The sequence below is a fragment of the Stegastes partitus genome, unplaced genomic scaffold (genome assembly GCF_000690725.1).
Source record: "Stegastes partitus isolate 25-593 unplaced genomic scaffold, Stegastes_partitus-1.0.2 Scaffold610, whole genome shotgun sequence".
Lineage (NCBI taxonomy): Eukaryota > Metazoa > Chordata > Actinopteri > Pomacentridae > Stegastes > Stegastes partitus.
The window spans coordinates 181,605-204,245 of record NW_007578341.1 but is presented as its reverse complement, the minus strand read 5'-3'; the positions used below and the strand labels follow the sequence as shown (position 1 = coordinate 204,245).

Genomic DNA, 22,641 nt, shown 5'->3' with positions numbered 1-22,641 from the left:
AGCTGGAATCAGAGAATTTAGACATTTTCTGTAGAAAAATGACTCAGGCCAATTATAATTATCAACATAGTTGGCAGCTCTGTTTCGACTGTGCTCCAAATCCAAGTTTTTCACGACAAGAATTTCAGATAATTTGCTGTGAAACAAACTCAGATAGCGTTTGCAGTGTTTGCAAAAATGACGTGTCCAGGTTAAGTCATGATAAAGCCCTTTTAGTGGTGGACAATTGCTCTACTGCATTTCTAGCATTCCTTGTGCTTAAACCTGAGTTTTCCACAGTAAACATGCTGCAGACATCCTGTAGTTTGTGCATTGTGTGTGTTCGCCTCAGCACTTCCACCATCAGGACGCTGCTAGTTTGGCCTTTGCACATTTGACAGTTTACATTATGCTCCTGCCAGTGTGTGCAGTATAGGAATTTAAACTTCTTCTTTTGTGTTTAATGAAGCCTCTTGACATTTAGCATCGGCCTAAAATGTAAATAAAACATGGTGCATTTGTGTATTGTGCAAGTTGCTGCTGTTTTGTGTGTTGCGATCGCCCGGGCGCCTCCTTGAATAGCTGCTCGGTTTGTGTGTTCGCTGCAGCAGGAAGCACCGACAAGGAGAGAACCGCCGCCGCCGCTGCTGCTGTTGTTGTTGTTCTCTTCAGGTTTATTCATCCTGAAGAGCATTGGAGTGTGTTGCTGTGCGCACACCTCCTTCACGGCGTCGGAGAAAACAAAGGGGTCCTCGCTCTCGCAGGCCCTGATTGCAGTCATTAGGATGCACAGGCGCTCCCGGTGTGACGGGGCCTCTCCTCAAGGGGATTGAGCTCGCAAAGCTCCGCCGCTTGCCTGTTTTTAATAACAATCATCTAAAATCGCTGCAATTAGCCCGCAGCTACAAGGAGATGGAGAGCAGAAGATGTGGAGAGGGAGGGAAGAGGGAGGAAGGGCTACAAGCTCGGATTCAGTGAACCTTTCGAATGTCAGCTCCTCTTTCACATGGAAAATTCAAGAGGGCCTTTGTGTTCATCAATTATTAGCCATGAAAGTTAAAAAGATCCATTGTGTATTTTTAATCAGAGTTATATGGGGAATCTTTGAACTGATTCCCAGTCTGGCCCGGGGCTACAAGCAGAGGTAGCCCCTGCCGCCCCACACATCCCCTCCAACCACTGCTCCCCCGCGCTCTGTGTGCAGAGCAACGCTATTATTCCTGCTGCAGACTGTTCACTCTGCTGCTCTGGCAAAAACAGAGCTGCCGGTACAGTATGTACACAAGTCGGTTTCAAGAAGAGAGAGAGAGCCGACTCCCCTCCGAAATAAAGGCGTCGTCTTCAGGTGGGAAAACACAGAAAGACGCCGACGTCTTATGCTGAGCTGATGTGCAAACAGAATGAGGGGATATTTAACATTTGATTTGAAGTGAGGATGCTCCGCCGTGGCCTCGATGGTAAACCGGCCTCACCGTGTGGCAGAGCTTCATCAGCCAAAGCCAGCTCGAGTCACATTGAGAGAAAAAATACTTCTCAAGGTTCTCTACAGTGTTTTCTGTCAGTTGTTCTTACGTCTGCCGGCGCACTGAGAGGATTGTTTCCTGCGTTTGTGTAAATACATTCCCTGTCCCTGTGATATTCTGCCCTTTGTCAAGATAAAACGTCTGTTTCCATAAAACCGTCCTGCTGCGACATTAAGCTCTGAGCTGCATCCTTTGCACAATTATTCACTTACTGAATGTGAATGAGGGCTTTTAAAGAGCCTGATTTAGTATTGCAGCAGAGCCTGGAACATCGTCTTTATGTTCTGTACATCTTTATACACTGACATTACCCATGATGCAACTCAACACCCAACTTTTAGGTGCTTTAAAGGGGCTGATGTTGGCTGGAGCCTCACAATCCTGTCTCCTACAACTAAACTGTGTTCTCAATCAGGCTTTTAATTTGAAATCTGATTTTATTTTGCAGCAAACATATTTTCTCGACAAACTGTGATTTATTAAAAATGACTTCTAGTCTGAGGCAGCAGTCATACGTTGTGAGTTTTACTTTCACTTACTGTCTGGAGAGTTTTTGCAAAGTTTCATGACACATTGACACCAATAAATAAAGTATTTTTCATTTAATTTCATAACTTGTTAGAAATATGTCACTATTCAGATTAAAATGTGGCCCTTTCACGACATGTTTGATGCTTTCTCTTTATTTTCTGGGTAAAAAGAAGTACATGAAATGGCAAAAATGCTTATTTATGATGCATCAAAGCAAACACAATACAGAATTAAATCATATGTTTTCCTTAAATGCAGTTTAGATGTAGAGGAACAGGGTTTCTCTGCTCCCTCTGTGTACACGACTTGTCCTTTAGCTCCTTATGTGGAATTAGTTTTTCTATTTTTATTCTAGATATTTTTCTCGACCGTTAATCGTGATCTTCTCTGAAACGTCTCCTTGTCGTTCACCCAGTGTTTGAATCTGAGCCGTGCTCGTGGTTTTTGGAGGATTCAGGGTTGTGCAGGGACAGACTGCCGGCTGTGGGTGAACGGGCTCCTTCTGGAAACCTCCTCCAACGGTGAAGTTTAGCTCGCAAACCATAAGAGGTAGAGCAGTAAAACTAAAGTGGTGCTGAAGGAAGAGAGGGTAATGATGTTTGTCTTGAGTATTTTCTGTTTAGTTCGGTGCCTCCTCCGGTCGCGTGGGCGTGAGTGTTTCTGCTTTTCTGTCAAACCAACACTCTCTCATCACGCACTATACATAGCCACCGTCGCTGCATATTTTAATTGCAGCATGTGTTATTTTTGCAGTTATTTCTGCTGTCCTCCTGCTTCCACCTGATGTGTTGTCATGTAGCACCACCCTCAGGTCAACAGGAGGTTGACAGCCTCGTGTGCTGCAGCTCTCAGTCCGGGAGGAGAGAGTCTGACTGAAGCAGCAGCAGCAGCTCTGGCTGGGGCTTGAAAATCAACTTTGAAAGCTGAAAATAAAGCAGAAAAATTCTCAGTCACGAACAGTGTAGAGTAGTGCCCGACTCATTGTTCCTTCTTGTGGGACGGGGAAAGAAAGTGCAGCGTACACGAGAGAACCCGGCGCGCTCTCTCAGATTCAGTCTTTGTTCAGGCTGTGCTGAATTATTTACCCGTGTGTTTAAAAGACAGCTCGGGGGAATTTCGACATTAGCTCTTCGGAGCCGGCGCTCAAGTCGTTCCGCCCTATAAAAACTTGGCATCCTTTCATGAAGCGGAGTTTATAAAGACAGTTGTAAATGAAGAGTTATCAGGGAAAAAAAAAGTTTTGATAAAAACCATAGTTGAAAGAGTGCTTTTAAAAGCAGTGGATGCTTGTTTTAACCTTGTTCTTTGACTCACATTGTGCTCTCATGTGAGACTGCAGGGAAGCAAAAAGCATTTCTCACCCAAACCCCCGACGCTTCCTCTCACTTTTAAGATTGTACTCGGCTTTGCATGTTTTCTGTGCTTCGCTTCTTTCTTTTTTTTTTTCGTCTTTCGGATTGAAAATAAGCCGTGTACAGTCCTCATTTGCATTCAGCGAGCTTCTCCATAATTTATATTACAAGTACCTTTACACTGTTTGAAATTGCGACGCCGTCTCAGTGTTCCTGCTTTAAGGTGCGAGCGCTTGTTTGTAGACACAAGCTAATGCTGCAGTTTTGTTCGCCTAATTGATTCTGTAGAAAGAGTAGTTTCTCGCTAAAACTTTCCCTTTTCATCATTTTCGCCATAAGAAATAATTCCTCGAGGCGCAACAACACTTCACAGCCTCCGACGGGGTTTTGTGTCGGGCTCAGCAGAAAATGGATCACTGATGTGTTTGCGTCGGGGGGGGGCTTCACAGAATCTGGTGAAATCGGAGAGATTTTGGGAAGTTTTGTTTTGGGGCATGCTCCATTGTTTAGTCTGTCTCGGAGTGGAAAAGAAGCTTATCTGAGAAGCTGTGGATTAGCTCTGGAGGTTGTGGTGGAGGCAGGTTGTAGTGAAGCAGAGCTGGTCAGGAGTCGGCCTGAAAAACATGAGTTGACCCAAACTAAAATTCCAGCGTTATCAGAGGAACCGCTGCTGCTCGCATACGTCTCCAACTTTAGCTCTGAAGTCATACGTAATCTTATCAGCCGACGTGATGGACAAGGCCTTGTGATGCAGGTTATCCCTCTTTTTATTGCTCATTAGCCACAATTATGTGAGAGCTGCCTCTTTGGCCTGTTTTTTTGTTGTTGGCAGGATAATTGATTGTGGCTCTGGAATATGTGTGCCGCAGCCAGCGCCAGCAGATCTGCAGTGATGAGTCTATGATCCCTTTTCCTGGGTTTGTTTATGCAGCACTCCTGCCATAGACAGCCGATGTAGTTCAAAGCCATTTGACACAAAAACTGTCACAGTGGAAAGCCACAGAAATGCAAAGTACAACTCCCACATTACTTTCTTCAGTGTTTCTTTGATTAGACCTCAGTGGATTCTCGCGCTGCTTATATAAAGTCATCTCGTACTGGCCTATTTGAAATGATTACACCAGTTTTGTTCCAGTAAATGCCTGAAGTTTCAAGTGATAAACCTCAGGCTGAGAACCCAATTTTCCCCAGCAAACTCAGAAAGCCACAGGCAGACTCCCACTCCTGCAGAGCCTGCCTTTTAAATTGTGTTTTATTCAATTTTTTGTGTGCTATTCACCAAAATTTCCACACTGAGGGTTACAGAAATAATTTTCAGTGTTTCCTCAGGGGGGGAAAAAAAAAGCTATATTTCTATTTTTTTCCTTCTTTTTTGCGACGGCGCGACCAGGGGTGAGCACAAAAGGGAGACAAACGGCTCAGTATCAGCCGTGATTTCCTGAATAGCCCAGTGGGAGCGCGGGAAGTCGGGGTGCATACGGCAGATCTGCGTTGCCCTGAAACAGCAGCCATGCTGCGAGGGAGATGGCTTTCCTCTGAGACAGTCCGACTGTGAGCCACGGGTCTGCAAATGAAACAGGGGGAGGAGGGAAGCAGCCTTTACAGATTCAAGGCCCCTGTTGCCTTGCTGGGCATGTCTGCTGCTGTCGCGAGGCAGAGGGAAAAAAAGCAGCAGTGGATAAACAGACAAAGAGCTGCAGATAATTCCACTGAAAATACAGTGACGCTATTTCCTGCTGTTTGTGAATTCATCAGGCCCCATGCTGTGCCACTAGTGATTTCTAAATATATGCAGCTCATCTGATGTAGATGTGTAAACTCTGTGTAGGGTTATGGATGGCTGTGCAGACAGATTGTTTGCTCTCGGTTCTCTGTGGTCCTGGTGGGTGGGATCTGTCAGCACCATCTTACATTATTTTCCACATGAGCTTTATTGAGTTCCCAATTACGATGCTGGTCCTCTTGTCTTGAGCTCACCGCTGCTGCTGAATTGACCTTGCATTTTTGCAAGGGAGTGCTGTTGTGTATTCAGGCCAGCAGGCCTGTTAGGCACACAGACAGTGAGGCAGACTTCTCTCAGGCCCTGCTCCTGCAAGACCCTGCTTAACAGGCATCAGGCTAACACACTTAATACTTGGGAGGGGAGAGCGGGCTTAGCTCGGAGCTCTCATTGCAGCTGACATTGTATCAGGCAGCGAGACAAGGCCAAACTGCTGCAGCCTTATTAGCCCTGTCTGGATTGGCTTTACCTCAGTCTGACAGTAATGTTCAATGAGAAAGGTTGCTTTGTAATTTAATGGAATGGGTAGTAATAACCTAAACATGGAGAGCCGTCTCCCGCTGGTGTTTTCCCAGCGCTCGCCTGGCTGCCTGAACAACAGAGGAAGGGGCACAGAGGAGGCACTTGCAGTAGGTGGAGCTCTTGTGTTGGATTTTGATGTGGGAGCTCGATTCACCTGCTCGTGAAGGACACCACAGCTGCCGCTGCACACATCCTTCTCAGATGGTGCTTATGCAAAATGCAAATATAGCATATAACAAGAGATTTACAAGCCTTCTGTATACACACGCAGGCCCAGCCATATAAACACTGAGAACACATTTTCAGCGTAGAGCTAATTGACAGCTCTTGATGGGTGGTACAACACTGCCAACTGCTTGTGTTTACATTAGACCTTATTAGAAATTGTAATGAGATCTTATGTTTTCAGCCGGTAACGGTTGTGTGTGTACGTGCGCTTTATTTACTGCCGACCACCCCGTATAGCTTCCCCTCGCCGCTGCCTGGCACCTCCATGAACAAACGTCTCCCCCACAATTCCTCCCTGCTCTGCCTGTTTTCCCTCCCCCCTGCTCGCCCCGCTCTCCCTCTCTCTCTCTCTCTCTCTCTCTCTCCCCCCTTGCGCCACCGCAATCTACCGCAGGCCCTCCATCTCTCCGGCCTGTCAGCGTGCTTTTTCATTTGGCTTGTTGCTACAGGGGGCTCGACGCTGGCAGATTACAACTCGGCAGCCAGTCATTTTCGATTTATCAGAGCCCCCTCCCTCTGTGCCTTCCCTCTCTCCCTCTCTCCCCCACCTCAGCCGTCCTCACTCACCACGCTCACCAGCATCAGTCCAGACACATAGCAATTCTTCATCACACCACCGCCTAGCACACCTCCACCCTCCCTCCCTCCGTCCATATCTTCCGCTTTCGATCAGTGCAGAAAATTTAGCTCACAAGCCCCAAGACAAAAAAAAAAAAAAAAAAGAAATATTGTGGCAGTGGAAGCATTTAAGTTAGAGGCAGCTAGAGCTGTATTATTACTTAGGCCTCTGTCACTGGTGATGACCCGGGAGAGTGGAGGATATCGATCGCATGTCACTCAAGGCATTCAGCAGATTGCATTGACAAAGCTTGTCGGGGCCTTTAATAGCAAGGTTAGCAGCCTTGGCTGGGACCCAGGAGAAAACTCTAACTGTGCCCTATTTCATGGTGGCTTTTAACCATTCGCTGGGTCCAGAGAGTGGATTGATAACAGTAAGGAAGTAATTTTACTCTCATAATAGCCTTCCTGTGGTTGACATTTGTGGCCCTTAGTCCCTGTAAAAGTGCCTTTCCAAGCGCGGGGAGAAAGAAGGGCCGGCATTGTCTGGCTGCTTTTTGTGACAGAAAATGGCTTTACAAGAACAAAGACATGCTACACGAAACAAAGCACGGAGGAGAAAAAGAAAAAAGAAGGGAGTAAAAAAAATCAAAAGGAGTGTACAAGTGTGATTTATGAGTTGAAGGAAGTCCATTACTCGCTAGAGGAAGCCCAGACCAAAACACAAACAGAGTAAGGGCATGGCTTGCAAAGAGGGTCACGGAGTAATTCTTTTGCCCTGCCAAGATCGCTGATAGCTGCTGGAAACACTGGCTGTCAGAGGAGGAGGGGGGAGAAAAAAACTGACAGGATTTCGATCTCTCTGTAATTCTCAACATAAATAAGCTCACTAAACCACCTAAATAGTCTCTCTTTAAGCCAAGCGATGTGGAACTAGGCTGAAATGTAACAGGTCCCCCGTGTGTTGTAATTTGCCTTACACACATGAGGGGGAAGCTATTTCTACAAGCAGCGCAGTCATCGCTGGATGCCGTCAGGTCTTTGGTGGCAGGTAGCTGCTCCCGGTGCTGAGTCGGCCTAAATCATGTGACTTCTGCTATTTCCACAGTCAGGCTGTAAAATAATAAATCTGTGTTTACGTTCCTTATGGTTGGAGCTACGAGTAAGTTTAGAGAAAACGAGACGACAGTCTTGTTAAAACCGTCATTCATTGAACTGCTACGAGCGTGTGTCCCAGTTACTGTGGCTTTACAGAGACGCAGGAACTTTTTCCAGTTTCCAAAGTAGTCCCAACTTTTTAAGGGGTTTTGTTAAAACAGTTCTGAGTTGCAGGCTCCGGCAGACAGATAGATATGTGCACATATGCTCACAGACGGGTGAGAAATTAAAGGCATATTGGTTCCTTAAAGGAAGGATCTTTGCAAATCAATGCAAAGTTGTTCTGAGTGATGTTTTTTTTTTTTCCTGTGATGAAACATTTCTACGTGCTGCTGTTAGCTTCTGTTTTTTTTTTTTTGGTTTGTTTTACCTCGCTCATACCGGTAGCGCAAGAAGAGATGTGTGCTGCCTTAAAATCACAGCTTGTATTTCCTCTTAAATTGGGATTAATAAATCCAGTGTATGATGGCTCAAAGGAAGCAGTTCCTCGAATGGCCACTAGGGGTTGGTGCCAAAAGCCAGTCGTCCCCATAGACCCTCATGTTAAAATGACAAACTTTACAGCAACAATAAACGTGTGCACGGCCTGACACGGGCTTGTCTCTGGTTCTCGTTTCCTTGTTTGATGGAAACTGTATGGGGGGTGGGTTTTTATTTAACTAACCTGTTTAAGTTCCATTAAAAGTTATGCTTAATTAGTTGCGTGGCCACTTTGAGCTACAGGTGGGTACTGTCACAGGATAGTCAGTCGCACAGATTCGTTCACGTTACCCACCCTACTCAACCCCTTAGCTCATTTTTAAATTCATCAGGAGCAAGGCCGAGTCAGGCGCTGCCAACATAGCGGCGTCTAGAGCTAAAATGTAAAACTGCACCACGGAGGGTTCGTCCGTCCTTATATCGGGTCAAACTGCAGCCAAACAGATGTCGGAGCAGCACTAGCTTCCTGGTGAAGAAACCAAGCTTGTGTGAGTCATTTACTAGCAGTGCTGTGTCACCAAAAAAGATTTATTTTAATGTTGTTGTTCCATCTCAGCAGGTGTCAGAACATTCTGTATTCGGGTTGATCCCATGTGCTCAACAAACAAAAATCCAGCAGCGCACGAACACTGGAGCAATGCAAACGTTGCTTTCTGTAGGATCTCTAGCCTAACACCCAGGCTGTATTTTTATGAGTAATCAGATGAAAAGGAATTGGGTGCGCGGTCAGTGTAATGCACTGTAACGTCAGTGGACAGTATTCTGCCTTCATGTGCCATCTTGCATCAGAAGAGTACAGCTCGCCGTTGCATTACCTCTGACTTATTTCTTGCCTCTGAAATCCTGATTATTTCAATTAAAATCATGTTGTTTGGCTGTGTTTTTGTTGCCCTTGGCTTTGTGCTGTTTCCCATTACCAGTCTGTGAAAGCAGCCAGAGCAGATGTTTACTAGCAGACTCCTCACGAGCCAGGCAAACTCAGGCTGCCATTAATATGGTGGGACTGTAGCGCTGTCTTGTTTTACGACTTGATAACGACAGATGTGAATTTGAGGAAGGTGGCTAAATGAGGACGTTTACAGCGGGGATTAGCGATAACGGCGCTGACCTCAGGCGGGCACGCTGGGACAGCCAAATAGGAAATGTATATCCTGCCATCAGATTTTACAGCCTCCTCTAATCCCCGAATAGCAGCGCAGATGGAGCCAAATGCAGGTAAGGTGAGACGTTATCATTCTTGTTGGTTCACACCAGCGATGCTCGATAGGCGCGGCTGCCTGTTCGCTAAATGGTAATATCCTCCTGCTCACGAGAGATGAACTTGTGACCCGCTGACCTTCACTTTAACATCCACTGGGTTATTATTAGATGTTGTAATTGGATGGAAATGACTCCAGATATCCAGACAGTTATTCAAAGGGGTCTTTTTTTGGTCAATGTATATTTATTGAACTTTTTGTTTTACAGAGAACAAGTTTTCAGAACATACTATAGACATAATATAAAAATAATATTAAAAAAAGGAGAGAAGAGGAAAAAAAAAAAAACCCAGACAGATAGAGGAAAAAAATAAAATAAAATAAAATAAAAATAATTTTAAAAACAAACAAAAAACACCCATGGAAAAAAAAAGGGACACAAAGCCAGTCTTTCTTTCTAGAAAAGGCTCAACAAAACAACAGTCTGCGTCCATCTTTTTGAGTTATGACAACTTCTAATGAAATTCTGTTTAACTACTAGAACACTGAGTTTGGGGAATTATTTTTCATTTTTAATGATTGGTAGCACAAACACAGGTTTTTTAGTTGATTGCTCGTAAAAATAAGGTTGTTCCATCTGGTATTTCCATGTACTTAATTACAATAATTATGCATGCAAGTATTTTTATTTTTTGCTCCAGTGTTCGATAGTAAATGAACGGAGACTTAAAGTAAAGAAGAATTAAGTTATCAAGCCGATTTCATTAAGTCACCTCAACTTGAATTTTAATTCAGCTATTGCAGACCTGACTTTTTAATGGTTTAAATTATACACAATATTAAGTTAATGCAACCCTAACTGGTTAATTAGATCGTTTATTTTGCAACCATGCATTTACCAAAGTGGTGGAAATAGATCCCCTGAATTACTCTATGAAGTGTGAGCATTCATCGTCACTGCAAAGGCGACTTAACATGATGTCATATGTTCCCAAAGTGAATGGATGTTAGCTCATGCAGCCATTAAATGTTAATGCATGTACGTTAGTCAGTGAGGACAACCTTTGCTTTATTTGCTGCAATTGGCACTAATGTGTGTAAAAGTCAGTCGTTCTTTTGTGTTGCTTTGGAGTTGATGAATTTAAATGACGTGTTTATTGAGTGGCTTGAGAGGATTTAAGTGGAATGTCTTTTAATTAATCTCAAATAGCTTATAGGTTTCCTGGCTTTATTTGCTGCATTACTTTCCAGCCAGTCGTTGTTCGGCGCCCCGGGGTTTAGCATAATGACACAGCTATGACCTACATAGGTCGTCTCGTAGTCACAACCAGGGTACGGGGCTCTGGCACATTACAAATGTTTGTGTCCTCTTCCTCCTCGCAAAGGGCTCCGCTTATTCTTTTTTCGGCGTGTCACGACGAGCTCTCTGCTGCTATTCCTGTAACATAAAAACGCTCTCTTTCCCTAAACTAGAAGCATTTGTCTATCATATTACCACCACACATGAGCCTCACACAAGGCTTGACCCAGTGTTAAGTGTCTGCACTAAATTTCATTGCCTCCATCTACTGGAAGGCTTGCCAATATACTGGCAGTGAATTCCTGGAGGAAAATAAATGGCAATAAAAAAGAGAAATGATAGCCCCTGCAAGCCGATAGGAGAGGGCTTTTTCTCTGCTTTTGTCTTTTTTCCATACCTCTCTTTATTGAGGCTGCCCAGCTCGGGGAGCTGTGATTTGGCACGCTGTCTGTGACTTTAGTTGGATGGGTGTTTGAAAGCCAATATTGAAGTAACGACACCGTAGCAGATATTGAAGAGCTGGGGAATCATGTAATTAATTGCATGCAAATTACTTTGATGAGTCGCTATGTGTTGATGAGCACTCAACTGGGCAGCTTGAAGTCGTCGGATACTTTTTACAATGCATTCTGGGAAGGAAATCCAGTAACAACAGTCGCTCGGCCTGCTTTCCGTCTGCTGTACACGGGGAATGTTGGAGCTCGGGGAATTGAAGGTGCGTAAAGTGGGCAGGAAGGTTATTTTACTGCCACGCTGGGCTACTATAACAAGATGTTCAGATATGATCTGAGAGAGTAGAGGTCTCCCACTGCTCTTATATTCTCCCCCCAACCCATCACCACCACCGCCGCTGCACACTTTTTCTCCACCTGCTCAGTTCATTATTAAATCTGGGAATTGTCCCCATAACTCAATCCACCAGACTACAGCATTATATGACCATTTGTGAGAAGGGTGATTGCGACGCAGGGCAGAGGATGGATGTTAAAAGCATATTGATTTGTCTGTAATGTCGTCATAGATCAGAGATTTATGGCAGTATATAAATGCAGCCGCAAGCTCTAGTAGCCTCCAGCCTGCGGTGGAGGAAATGGAGTCCTTAGTATGACTGATGAGATCAAGACAGTGCTCTCAACTGCGTTTTACCCCTCCCCACCCCCTCACCCATATGAGTCTCCATTTCCCACTCCTCCTCAGGATGCTCTCACCCTGCGGCTGCTGTGACTAGTCCTCAGTGGCTCCGTATCTTTGCTTTGGCTTCACATTCCAGCACAGCGGCTAGAAAAGCCTCCTCTGTGGCCTGAGATTGGTTGGAGTGGGTGCATTCGGCGTCACTGATCTTTCCCCTGCTGGAAAAATGATGTCTGACAAGGTCGCCAGAGATCATTGCTACACAATGATGCTGGAGGATTGAAAGGAAATGGAGCTTCTCCATGGTTACCTACCTCCATACCAACAGAAACTACTGCACTGGCTGACTGCGAGTGACATCTTCACCACGGGCAAACAGTGGGCTTGAGGATAAACATGCCATGTGTTTTTAATATGTCATTGAGGCACAGAGATGAAAGAACATGTGACATCCGTGCTTCAGCGACAGAGATAAAAAGAGGTATTAAGAGTTATTATCACACTGTATGCCTGTGACCTCTTTGCCACACACCGAGCTAACAGTAAACAAATCTGGGGCAATGGAAGCCAAGCGCTGATGCCCAGTGACAGGCTGTGACCGAGGGTGGCAGAAGGGGTTATGGCTGATGAGAGGGCCAGGCGGGGCTCCTGTCTGTGGCAGTTAAAGCAGCTGGGCCTCAGAGCCAAGCACAGGGTCAGGGCCAGGCCACGCTGGTGGGCTCGCCCACACAGCCACTGTCAGAAAGATGACGCCGGGCCCGATGTCAGCCCTATCTTACAGGCAACGATGAACCCTCGGCCCTTATTTCCACATAACAGTCTCGCCAGATAAAGCCAGCTGTGAGTTAAACAGGCCCAGCAGTTTCCAACTGCTGTTGTCGACCAGCCCTAGGTGGTGTTTCTAGATGGGCTCACTGTGAGGCTGATGTGATGTAGAGGCTGGTAGGGACATAATTAGCGATGCTTAATGTGGTCTAATGTTTGGCAACGGTGTGTCCTCGGGCTATGGGAGAGCGTCGGCGTAAAGTCGACGGAAATTCTTTAAGTTGTTCATTTTAACTGCTCAGTCGTGAAGCTCCCCAGCACTTTAATAGCCCCAGTATATAGACCTCTGAAGGTAGCATAAAGGAGATATTCAAAGTGTAGTCAGTGGAAACTGAGGGGATTTGACAGTGCTGCAGGAAATAGACAATTTATTATCAGCAACAGAGCCTAGGTAGTGGATTATCTATAAAACTTTCATGGTTCTCCCTCAGTGGCAAGCAGCCATAAAACTTCCCAAATGAGGGACTTGTTAATTTACTTGTTAAAGCAAATTAAAAATTTATAAGCGCTTTTAGGTAAATGAGATCCTCTTTCATTGCTGGCCTAGTGGGATTCTCTCTGCCAGATCCTGAGAGGACAGGTTAGCTGTTGTGAAAGCCGCAGAAGAACAATAAAAGCCGTTAAATTGCTCCAGGTTTTATTACCGCCGAGCTCCACAGCTGCTGCTGCGCGTAACTAAGGGAAACCAGGAGCTGATGGCTACAGAATCCCACTGAGGCCAGTAGAAAACTGAGCCCGGTTCTCTCTCTGTCTTTTTTTTTTTTTTTTGCGGGATGAGGGATGGCGTTGGGGGGGCGGAGTTGCCGGGGCAGGTCGGTTGTGTATGGCTCTGTTTAAAAAGGCCTTTGTGGTTAGAAATGTTAGCAGGCCTACTTTTGTGCTTGATTGCATTGAGTCTGTAGTGCAGCCCTTGAGAATAGGTCAATACACTTGTAAAATTCCACTATGGCAATGGTGAGCACTTTTCAGTAAGTGAGAAAATAATTGACTCCACATGTTCAAGACAATGTTGTAATAGCTGTTTTCAGGAGAACAGGGACGAATGGGATATCTCGTCTGATCTTAGAACGCATCTCAGCGTAGAATCCGTTCAGTCCGTCTTCCTACTGTTGCTAACAGCGTGACTGAAAAGCCAACGTTCCACATTGATTTAGTCCTTTTTTATGAAATGTTTTGCTTTGTGACACACATGCATGTTGCTGTTCTATACACATCTCAAGACAGGTATTTGAGAAACACGCTTCATTCAGCAGCGCCCACAATAGGCTGCGTGTAAGGACTGTTGTTTACAGAACATTATTACACACTTTCCCTCATTTATGTAAAGGCTAACTGAAATTCAAGAGCGCGCGAGCGATTATACAGTAGATTTCATGAGAAGAATCCATCTTTGGTCAAGGCCAGTCGAGAAACGTCTTTCTTCTAGTGCTTTATTGGAAATCCATGCCAGAGCCGAGCTCTGAAGAGGAAGTCATTAACAGATCATTTGCCTGTGTACAGATAAGATGAGCTGTCTTCTCTTACTGAAGACACATTTTATGTATTTATCACATTAGTGTTGTGTAATTCTACATCGATTGGATCATTTGTTAGAAACCTCACGTTCACTGTCTTGTTGTGTTTGCGAACTCAACCAGAGCTGTCCTGAACTAAAACACGTCTTAGTTACCTGAACTAGCATTTATTTATTTTTTGACTAGCAGATGAAATTATTAGAAAAATCTGTCTAATTGTTTATTTAGTCGTGTTGTCTCATCACTGATTGATACAACCTTGGAAAACGTGCTGTGTTTAAAATGAATTCTGAATGTTGTATTTCCTCTGAAACTGAACAACTAAGAACAGTGAATACAAAGTGGTAGAACTACCATCCATCCATCCATCCATCCATCCATCCATCCCTACACCTTAATCCTCACCAGGGTCATGGGGGACTGGAGTCTATCCCAGCTGACTCAGGGTGAAGGCAGGTTCACCTGGACAGGTAACCAGTCTATCACAGGGCTACACTTAGAGACAGACAACCAAGCACACTCACATTCACACCTACGGACAATTTACAATCACCAATTAACCTCAGCATGTTTCTGGACTGTGGGAGGAAGCCGGAGAACCTGGAGAGAACCCACGCTGCATGGGGAGAACATGGAGAAAGATCCCGGGTGTCCTCACCGGGATGCGAACCGGCGACCTTCTAGCTGTGAGCCTACCTAACCAACTTGCCACCTTGCAGCCCTATAACAGTAGATGTTCAACAAAATGTATCTACTCCATCTCTACAGATAATTTAACAATTTTAAAATGTTCCGTCATTTTGATGTGTGCATGTGTTTCTCAGGATTAGTTAAACGCATGAACAACTACTTGACCCCCCAGCCCTGCATAATGTCTCAGTGATAATACTCTACGTACACATGGCTGAGCTCTGACCCAACTATATTTTAAAAGCTGATCACAGCCATCCGTCTTGGTGTCCATTAGCATCAATTCCCAATCTTCTAGTTGATGATTATGTTTGGCTTCCTGTCCAGAGGTGGACCAGCCCCATAGAAGCTTCATTCCATTGTTCTTCAGCAGTGTTTTTCCCAATACCTCTTTCCCAGAGCAATTTAAGTCCCTCTGATTTAGGTGCACTGGCCTCCCCGATGAGGTCATAGAAAACTGTTGCACAATCTTTTTCACAGCTGCCATGTTGGAGTAAAATTTAAATTTTTACTGTTTGGTTTTGGACCAGATGTCAGTGCGGGGAGGAGGAGGCGCGTTCCATCTGAACCCAGCGAGCATCTTCATTTGTATGATGTAATCCCGTTAGTTTCAGAGAGATCAAATTAGGGAGAAAGAGGAAGGATACGGATGACTTCAGCAGGACTAAGAACTCAGTTGTCCGTCTTTATTATCCAAATCAATAAAAAAACATAATAGTAATAAATCTCAAATATTCTTTTAAGCCTGTCTAATAGAACAATACAAACAAGAGAGAGTGAAGTCAGAGTAATCCTACATCCATCATCATCATCATCTCATCTTTATCCTTATTCCAGATCACATTCTGGGTTTTTTTTAGTTTTCTGTATTGTGTCGGGGTCAGTGTAAGGATGCTCATCATCCACGTTGCTTTGCATGCTGAGGAGCAGTCGGTCATATCAGGTGTCACCTCTTTGCTCATGGTGGTATTTTCCAGACAGTTCAGTATGTGGCTCTTCTTTTGAGACATGATCATCAGAGGAGCTGGATCCAGGACCTCCCTTAACAGGGTTAAATGCAGCCTCTCTCTTAGAGAGCGCCACTCAGCTTGGCGTAGACTCTCAGAGAAAGTCCCTGCCATTTCATTTGATGTTGTCCAGCCCGCCTCAGTGCCAGCTCCCAGTCACCGTATTGGTGAAAGCATAAAATGACCGCCTGGTTTACCCAGTGCAGGTTTGGATCCATGGACAAGGACGACTGTGTAATTTAGATCCAGAAGTGGTGGGCTCTTTCCTGTTTTGATGCATAGATTAGATTTGTGCTATCTGCTGTACATCGGAGTCCTCCAGTCATGAGGGGAGGTGTTGTGGTTTTACAGGGCTTGTGTGGTCCCAGCAACAGTAAGCCGTTATTCAAAATCCTCCCCTGACAGCACTTCAACGGTTCCCCGTCTACTGAGAACTTTCGAGGTTTGAAAGAGTTCTGAGTAAGTGTCTTGTTTAGATTTGGCCAGGCCTGTCTGTAGCAGGGTCATGGAGGAAGAGGATGTTATCAGGATATGGGGTCTTCCTCCTTGAACTTGTGTACTTGCTGGCTAAGATGAATCCAGTCGTCACTTGTGAATAAACGTTCTTCTGTTTGGAGCTGCTCATTGCTGTTACTCACTTGTTAGTTAATCAACAGCAGGTTTGATCCCAAGAGACGCAGTTCAAAGCGAGTCATGTTGGAGGAGCTGCTCTAGTCTGTTTGAAAACGGTGCTTGTAACATAAGTACAAGTGTCATTATGTTGTTGTTTTGTTTTTTGTTTTTTTTGTAGGAATGATCTAAACCAAATGGTAAATGATTTCTCAAACTTGCGGGCAGGACCATGCTGAGATTTCGCTGCTCTCTTCCAAAGCATCACACTGACTGCTGATTGAAAACAGTTGTTGATTCTCTACTTCAGTAAATTCAGACTGGTAAGAGAGACTAGGATGAGAAGAAAAAAAAAAAGCTTCATCCCCCTAACACGGAGCAGATTGTAGGAAAACAAGACCTCACTGTGTGGAAATTAATGGCAGATGCACTTACTAGTAGTTTAAATGTTTCATTAGATGCTAATGTCTTGCTGTGTCTTTAATTGTTGTGAAATTAGCCTCTGGAATATTAAAACCATCTGTTTGTTATCTTCCTGCAGGGCCAGTTCTTAGCCAGGCTGAGCAGATACAGTAAGGTCATTAAATAAATGCATCTGCGTGCCTCAACCTGTGTCTTAATTAATGTCTTTATGTTAATGCTTCTGAGCGGCGCACCAGTCTGGGCATCTGCACAGCTCATCTCTTAAGACTTCTGCTGAATGCGGTAAAAGTGTGCCGGCGTTCATTACAGAAGGTTTAAAACTGAAGCTGAGTTTAAAAGCCCATAAAGCGTATAGAAAACGACTGGCACGCCGTAACAAGTGGGAGTGATCAGATCAGGTCACAGAGACGTCCCCCGCACCCACACACATGGACTTCTCATTTAGATTTATCATCAGACAGCAGGTCATTAAATTTCAGCTTCACTGTTTGATGGCGCTGACCACCACAGCTCCCTCCATTTGCTTAAGACTTCCATAAATCACACCATAAAAAGAAATGAATCCGTCATGTGAACCTCAAAAAACGGGAGAGAGCGGATGAAGAAGAAGAAGAAAAAAAAAAAACACAATTCTCTGAAGTAATTTAAGGGAGCTCAGGGGGAAATTAAAGGGAACAAGCTCAGGGATACGTTTTCAAATAGCTGTGTAATCAGGTCCCGAGCTATGTAATAGCCCTGAAAGATGAGACGCTCTTTATTGGAATGTCTTTATTAGACATGTTCTTCAGACAGAAATTTGTGCAAGATTTCTGATTTCATGGAGTACTTTCCCACTGATAAGCCAGGATACAGATGGTGCGATTATGTGGTTTCTCCGCTGCACAGTGATACCACATTGATTAATAAAAAGACAAATCTCTATATCTCTCTCACACTTGCCTGATTATATCCTTTATAAGCCCACCATATATGAGTTCGGTTTTGGGCGGCGAATATTTGATGGAGGAATCAGCAGCAGCCGAGTTCTTCCTTTTTTTTTTTTTTTTCCTGCACATTCATAAATGCATGAGTGTGCTGGCATGCAGTGGCCGCTGCTGTCAGCAGGGACGCTGGCTGGTTAATACACATTATAGGTCAACGTGTTTTGATGAAGGAGCTGCAGTCTGAGGGGCATAAACAGCATCCCTCGCCCCCTTTTTTTCAAGGATCAGTTCACAGGCCGGGGTGGATGAGATATTATTCCCCCTTTCTCTCTAAAAATATGTAAAGTCCCTTCAGACCAACTGGCATTTACAAGAAGAAGAGAGAGAATGTGCCCTGTGTGTGTTTTTTTTTTTTTTTTTTGTGGGAATAAAATGTGTTGGAGGTAATTAGCGCTATCACAGCGCATGTGACCAGCGCACGGGCCACTTTGGGTTCCTACGTGTTCTCCCCAGCCTCGCCTCAGCCCCGTCTGACCACACACACACTAATGCACACACACACACATATTCAGACACGTGCGCACACAGAGTCAAACGGGCCCATCAGGCATTCCCAGTGCCGAGACTCTCTTATCACGTTTAGCACTCCGGCGAATCCACCCGCCTTCCACCCATCATGCAATCCTCCCAAGGAACAGGATTCCTTTCACACCGCTAATGGCTACAGAAAAGAGAACATTTTCATTTTAATTATCTGCTCAACTCAAGGGTTCTTTTGGTATTCCCCCACCTTGTGCCCTTTCATCACACTAAATGATGGCCGATACCTGAAAGGAGAATCCTGAAGGAGCGCTAAAAAACCAAACATATACGGTGGTGTGTCCCCGTCCTCCCGAGCAGGAGAAGGAGGGAAGAGGGGAGTGCCATCATCTTGTCATCCAAGTCCTGTGTATGCTCACCACTCTCTGCTTTTCCTATTAGGAGGCAGAGCACTCGTTTACTGCACTGTCCCATAAAGCCAGCTTTTTTTATGTGCTTTGAAATGAAACCTGCGGCATTTGTCTGGTCTCGGAGAAACCAGCATGGACATCAATCGCAGACTTGGACAGTGAGCACATACCCCTCCTTCCGGCTCAGCTTTGCACTCCCAAGAGTCTTTTTATTGTTCTCCAGATTTTGAAGGGCCTCAGATGCTCACGGATTGGCACGTCCTCCTCTTTATTCTTGTCACTTTGCTGCATCTCGAACAGAGAGTCTAGAGGATGACACTTGCTGATCTCCTGCTGCCTCAGCATGTGGTGTCTGCTTGGAAAGGATAGTGGCTCCATTTGAAGGTTCTGGAGGGGTCTTTGTCCCTGTTCTCTATTTCGTGGGCTGAGAGGAGTTTCATACTGCGAGATCAGATGGCGTCTATCATTGGCAAGCGGAGTGATGGCCGCTGAATAGGCTCAGAAACATGACAGATTTACAGAGACAGCTCCGCGGCTCCTGCCAGTTCTCACATATTCATGAACCGATTTCTGTGGGACGCCTTCCCCGGCCAGCGCTATCCGTGTAGAGCTGCAAACTGCACTGTTAACAGTTTTGCTTCATGTTATTAACCCTTGGTCTCTCTCTCTCTCTCTCTCTCTGTGTGTTGTGTTTTGTAGCTGAAACCGGGGCAGAACAACTGCAAGGACAGTGACAGCGAGAGCGTGAGCGGCGAGTCCAAGCCTTCCATCAGGAGCAGCTCCAGAGACAGACTGACAGATGTGAGTACATTAACAAGCCGGCTCGCCACTTCAGCAGGTCAGAGTCCTGTCAGGCTTAGTCCAGCGTCTGTTCGGCGCGTCGGATCTACTTAAAATGTCAGAGTCAAAAACTTGAGGTCATGATCATTTTGAACGGTTGCATTTAGCTCATGGGTACAGAAATCCAACCGGCAGTGCTAAAGGCAGGCACGAAGGAGACGAGGCAGTAAATTCACAATTACTCAGAAGAAAAAGAAGAAGAAGAGACGTATTCACAGCTGTGTTTAAAGTCCTACCATTGTTGAGAATGTCGGTATTCTTTAAAGTGGTTAAAATTGATGAGGAAATATTTTACGTACATTTTAAAAGCCAATTTACTAGTTCATAGGCAAATTAAATTGCTGGAAATATTCATGAGCTGCCTTAGTTGTTGTTGTGGACCAGGCACAAAAACACAGGCTTAAAGTTTACAAAAGAGAAATTTATTTTCTCCAACCAAAAACACATTTTACAAAAAAAAAAAAGAAGAAAGAAAACAACTGAAAGTACTGAAATCAGAGTTGTAGGGCAACAAAATGTAAGTCTACTGAAAAATGAGGCAAACAAAACTGGACATGAACGAGACTAACAGAGCTGCCAGACTGAGACACAACATATATACCGGCTGATCAGACCACATGTAACGCATGGGGGGGAAACCATATAGGCTACAGCTGAGACTAATACAAAGAAACCCAAACCCCCCCATGATGTCAGAGCTCTTGGTCTGGTCCGTGAGAGGGCCTTCATGCTCCGCCCCCAGCCCCGCCTTCTGTCAGCCTCCAACCAGGAAGTGCCACACAGCAGCAGCAGCAGGCAGGTAACTCAGAGGAAAGAGAAATGAATTAATAGCAAAATGACAAACAAGGTGAACTAAATGTGTTCCCTCCATGTAGAAAACAGAACCGTTCATCAACCAGTTTTTAATGTGTGTGTAATTTAAGTGGCTGTAACTCAAAGTAGCTGAACACGTGGTGATGGTGTGTGGATCCTTCAGCCTTCTGTTGGGCCCTCGCCTTTATCGTGAGATAGAGACGAGTGACAAATTCAAGGAAGAACCTGCTGAGTGAGCTGGTCAGGCGGTTCTGTTGTGCTGTCGTGGTTTGGACCCACTTGCCCCTTTTAGAGGGAAGGGTCACTGCAAATCAATAAAAAGTTGTTTTGCAGTGACCACCTTTACCTGTGATGAAACATTTCCATCCTGATGGGCGTGGCCTCTGATTGGTTTGATAAAAACTCTGTGAATCATGTGATGTGGTCATTACAGGTAGAGGATCTCAACACCTATTGGAGGTTTTGTTGGTTTTTCTTTTAATTTGTCAACCTCCAGAAATGACCTCCTTGTACAACTAAACTGCAATTAAAATTTAGTTTTGTGCAAATTGTATTTTTTGCCCGATTTGTTTTCTGATGTATCACAACTATGTTTACTGTCGCTCCTTTTCAGCCAACTAATCGTTTATAAGACGAAGCAGGACTCTTCATCCTGCTAACCAAAAAAATGTGGGAGAAACTTCAAAAACATAAATTAAACACACATGGGAATGCAGTTTAGTTGTACAGGAGCATCACTGGTTAGACATCAGCCTACCTGCTTGGCTTTTTCATGTAGTTGTGAAAGTCTTTCACTATGATACCGCTCTCAGGCCTCTTAGCGACCGTGTCACAAACACCACCACAGTTATAGAATCCAGACGACGGCGTGTTTGTGTTTCCTGTCAGTGTGTCACACGGACTAAAGGTAAGTTATTAATGTGATATAATCCATCTGAACCATTAAAACTCGGCCTCAGCAGAGCACTTTGAGGCAAATCTTAAACGTCGTAAGTGCTCTCTTGAAATACTTCAGGTGAAGAGCCGACACACACACACACACACACACACACACACACACACACACACACACACTTTTTCTCCCAGAGGTTCTTTATGACTGCTACCAAAAAAAAAGAAAAAAAAGGACCTTGGTCGCTGTTCTTCGTGGAGAAGCTGAAGTCAAGCATTAACTGACAAAAGAAAGAGCAGCTCTGTGTCCCCTCACCCTGTGACATCCTCTGAGATGTAAAGCGAGCAGGCTCCAGGGACCTCGCTGCCAGACAGCCACCCCTGCTCTTTGATTTGTGCGCAGAATCTCCAGCGAAGTGATCAGATATCTGGCCATAATTAAAGCTGTCAGTTGGGAGGCGAGCTAGTCTTTGAGAAAGACATGGCCAAACAACTGAAGCAAAACTGATTCTGCGTGTAGCTTTACAATGCTTGACTGGGCATGAAATGAAATAAGTAATTTGATGTTGACAACAGAAATTGAAATGATACTTGCTGATTTCTGTCACACTGCACTGTGGCTGTGCAGCAGCGTACCCACACAAACAATGGAGGTTTAAAAAACATCTAAGCTATGGAGGAACAGGATGCCTTTGATTGTCAGAGCGATAAAACACGTCGTTTGTCATGTGCGGGTGTGATCTCTTGTAGCTACACATTAACCAGATACTACTACCACAGCACAGACATTAAACAGCAACCTACTGGGAAGGCCTCTATAATTATAAAATGATTCATGCTAAGTTTTGGTTCATCTAAAATTGATTGCTATGGTCATATTGAGCAGACAGTTGCAAATTATATCTGTGTCCTTCTCTTTGGTATCTATGAAACTGTGCAGAATAATGCGTCTTGTTGCAGTCGAATTTATTTGAATATTTATTTTACACACAAATTGAAAAAAACCTGCCGTCAACTTTTCTCCAACTTTTGTCCAAGTGTCCACAGTACTGGAAAACATACTGAGTCTAAATACAGTTGTAATCCGACACTAAATGTAAAACCTTCTTTTATGTCGGATTGTCCAGACGGAGGTCCAGATACAAGGAGGGCTTGATGCTGGAAGGCTCATTAGTTGATAATATTTATTGTCTATAGTTGGTATAATAACTAGTAGGGCTGGTCCCAATAGAACTTTCTGCTCTCTGGATATTTGGGCCCAATTAATGATGAATATTCTGTGCGGTCGGGGGACACTTCCACCCCGGGGCAGCGCTCTGACGGGGTGGAAGTGTCCAGAACACACAGGCAGTACTTGGCTGCTGATGCTAGTTTAGTTAGCGCTCACACTTCTGTTTCCTCCATCGGTGGCGGCG

General features: G+C 44.7%; 1 protein-coding gene across 1 annotated transcript in view; it reads left to right on the top strand.

The window, feature by feature from the left end:
* The window catches only part of auts2a (activator of transcription and developmental regulator AUTS2 a), a 363,956-nt gene that overhangs the window by 159,866 nt on the left and 181,449 nt on the right, over positions 1-22,641 (top strand). The window contains exon 3 of the mRNA XM_008289372.1: positions 19,382-19,483. Within this exon, the coding sequence (XP_008287594.1) occupies positions 19,382-19,483 (102 nt within the window). The remainder of the gene's footprint in view (positions 1-19,381; positions 19,484-22,641) is intronic.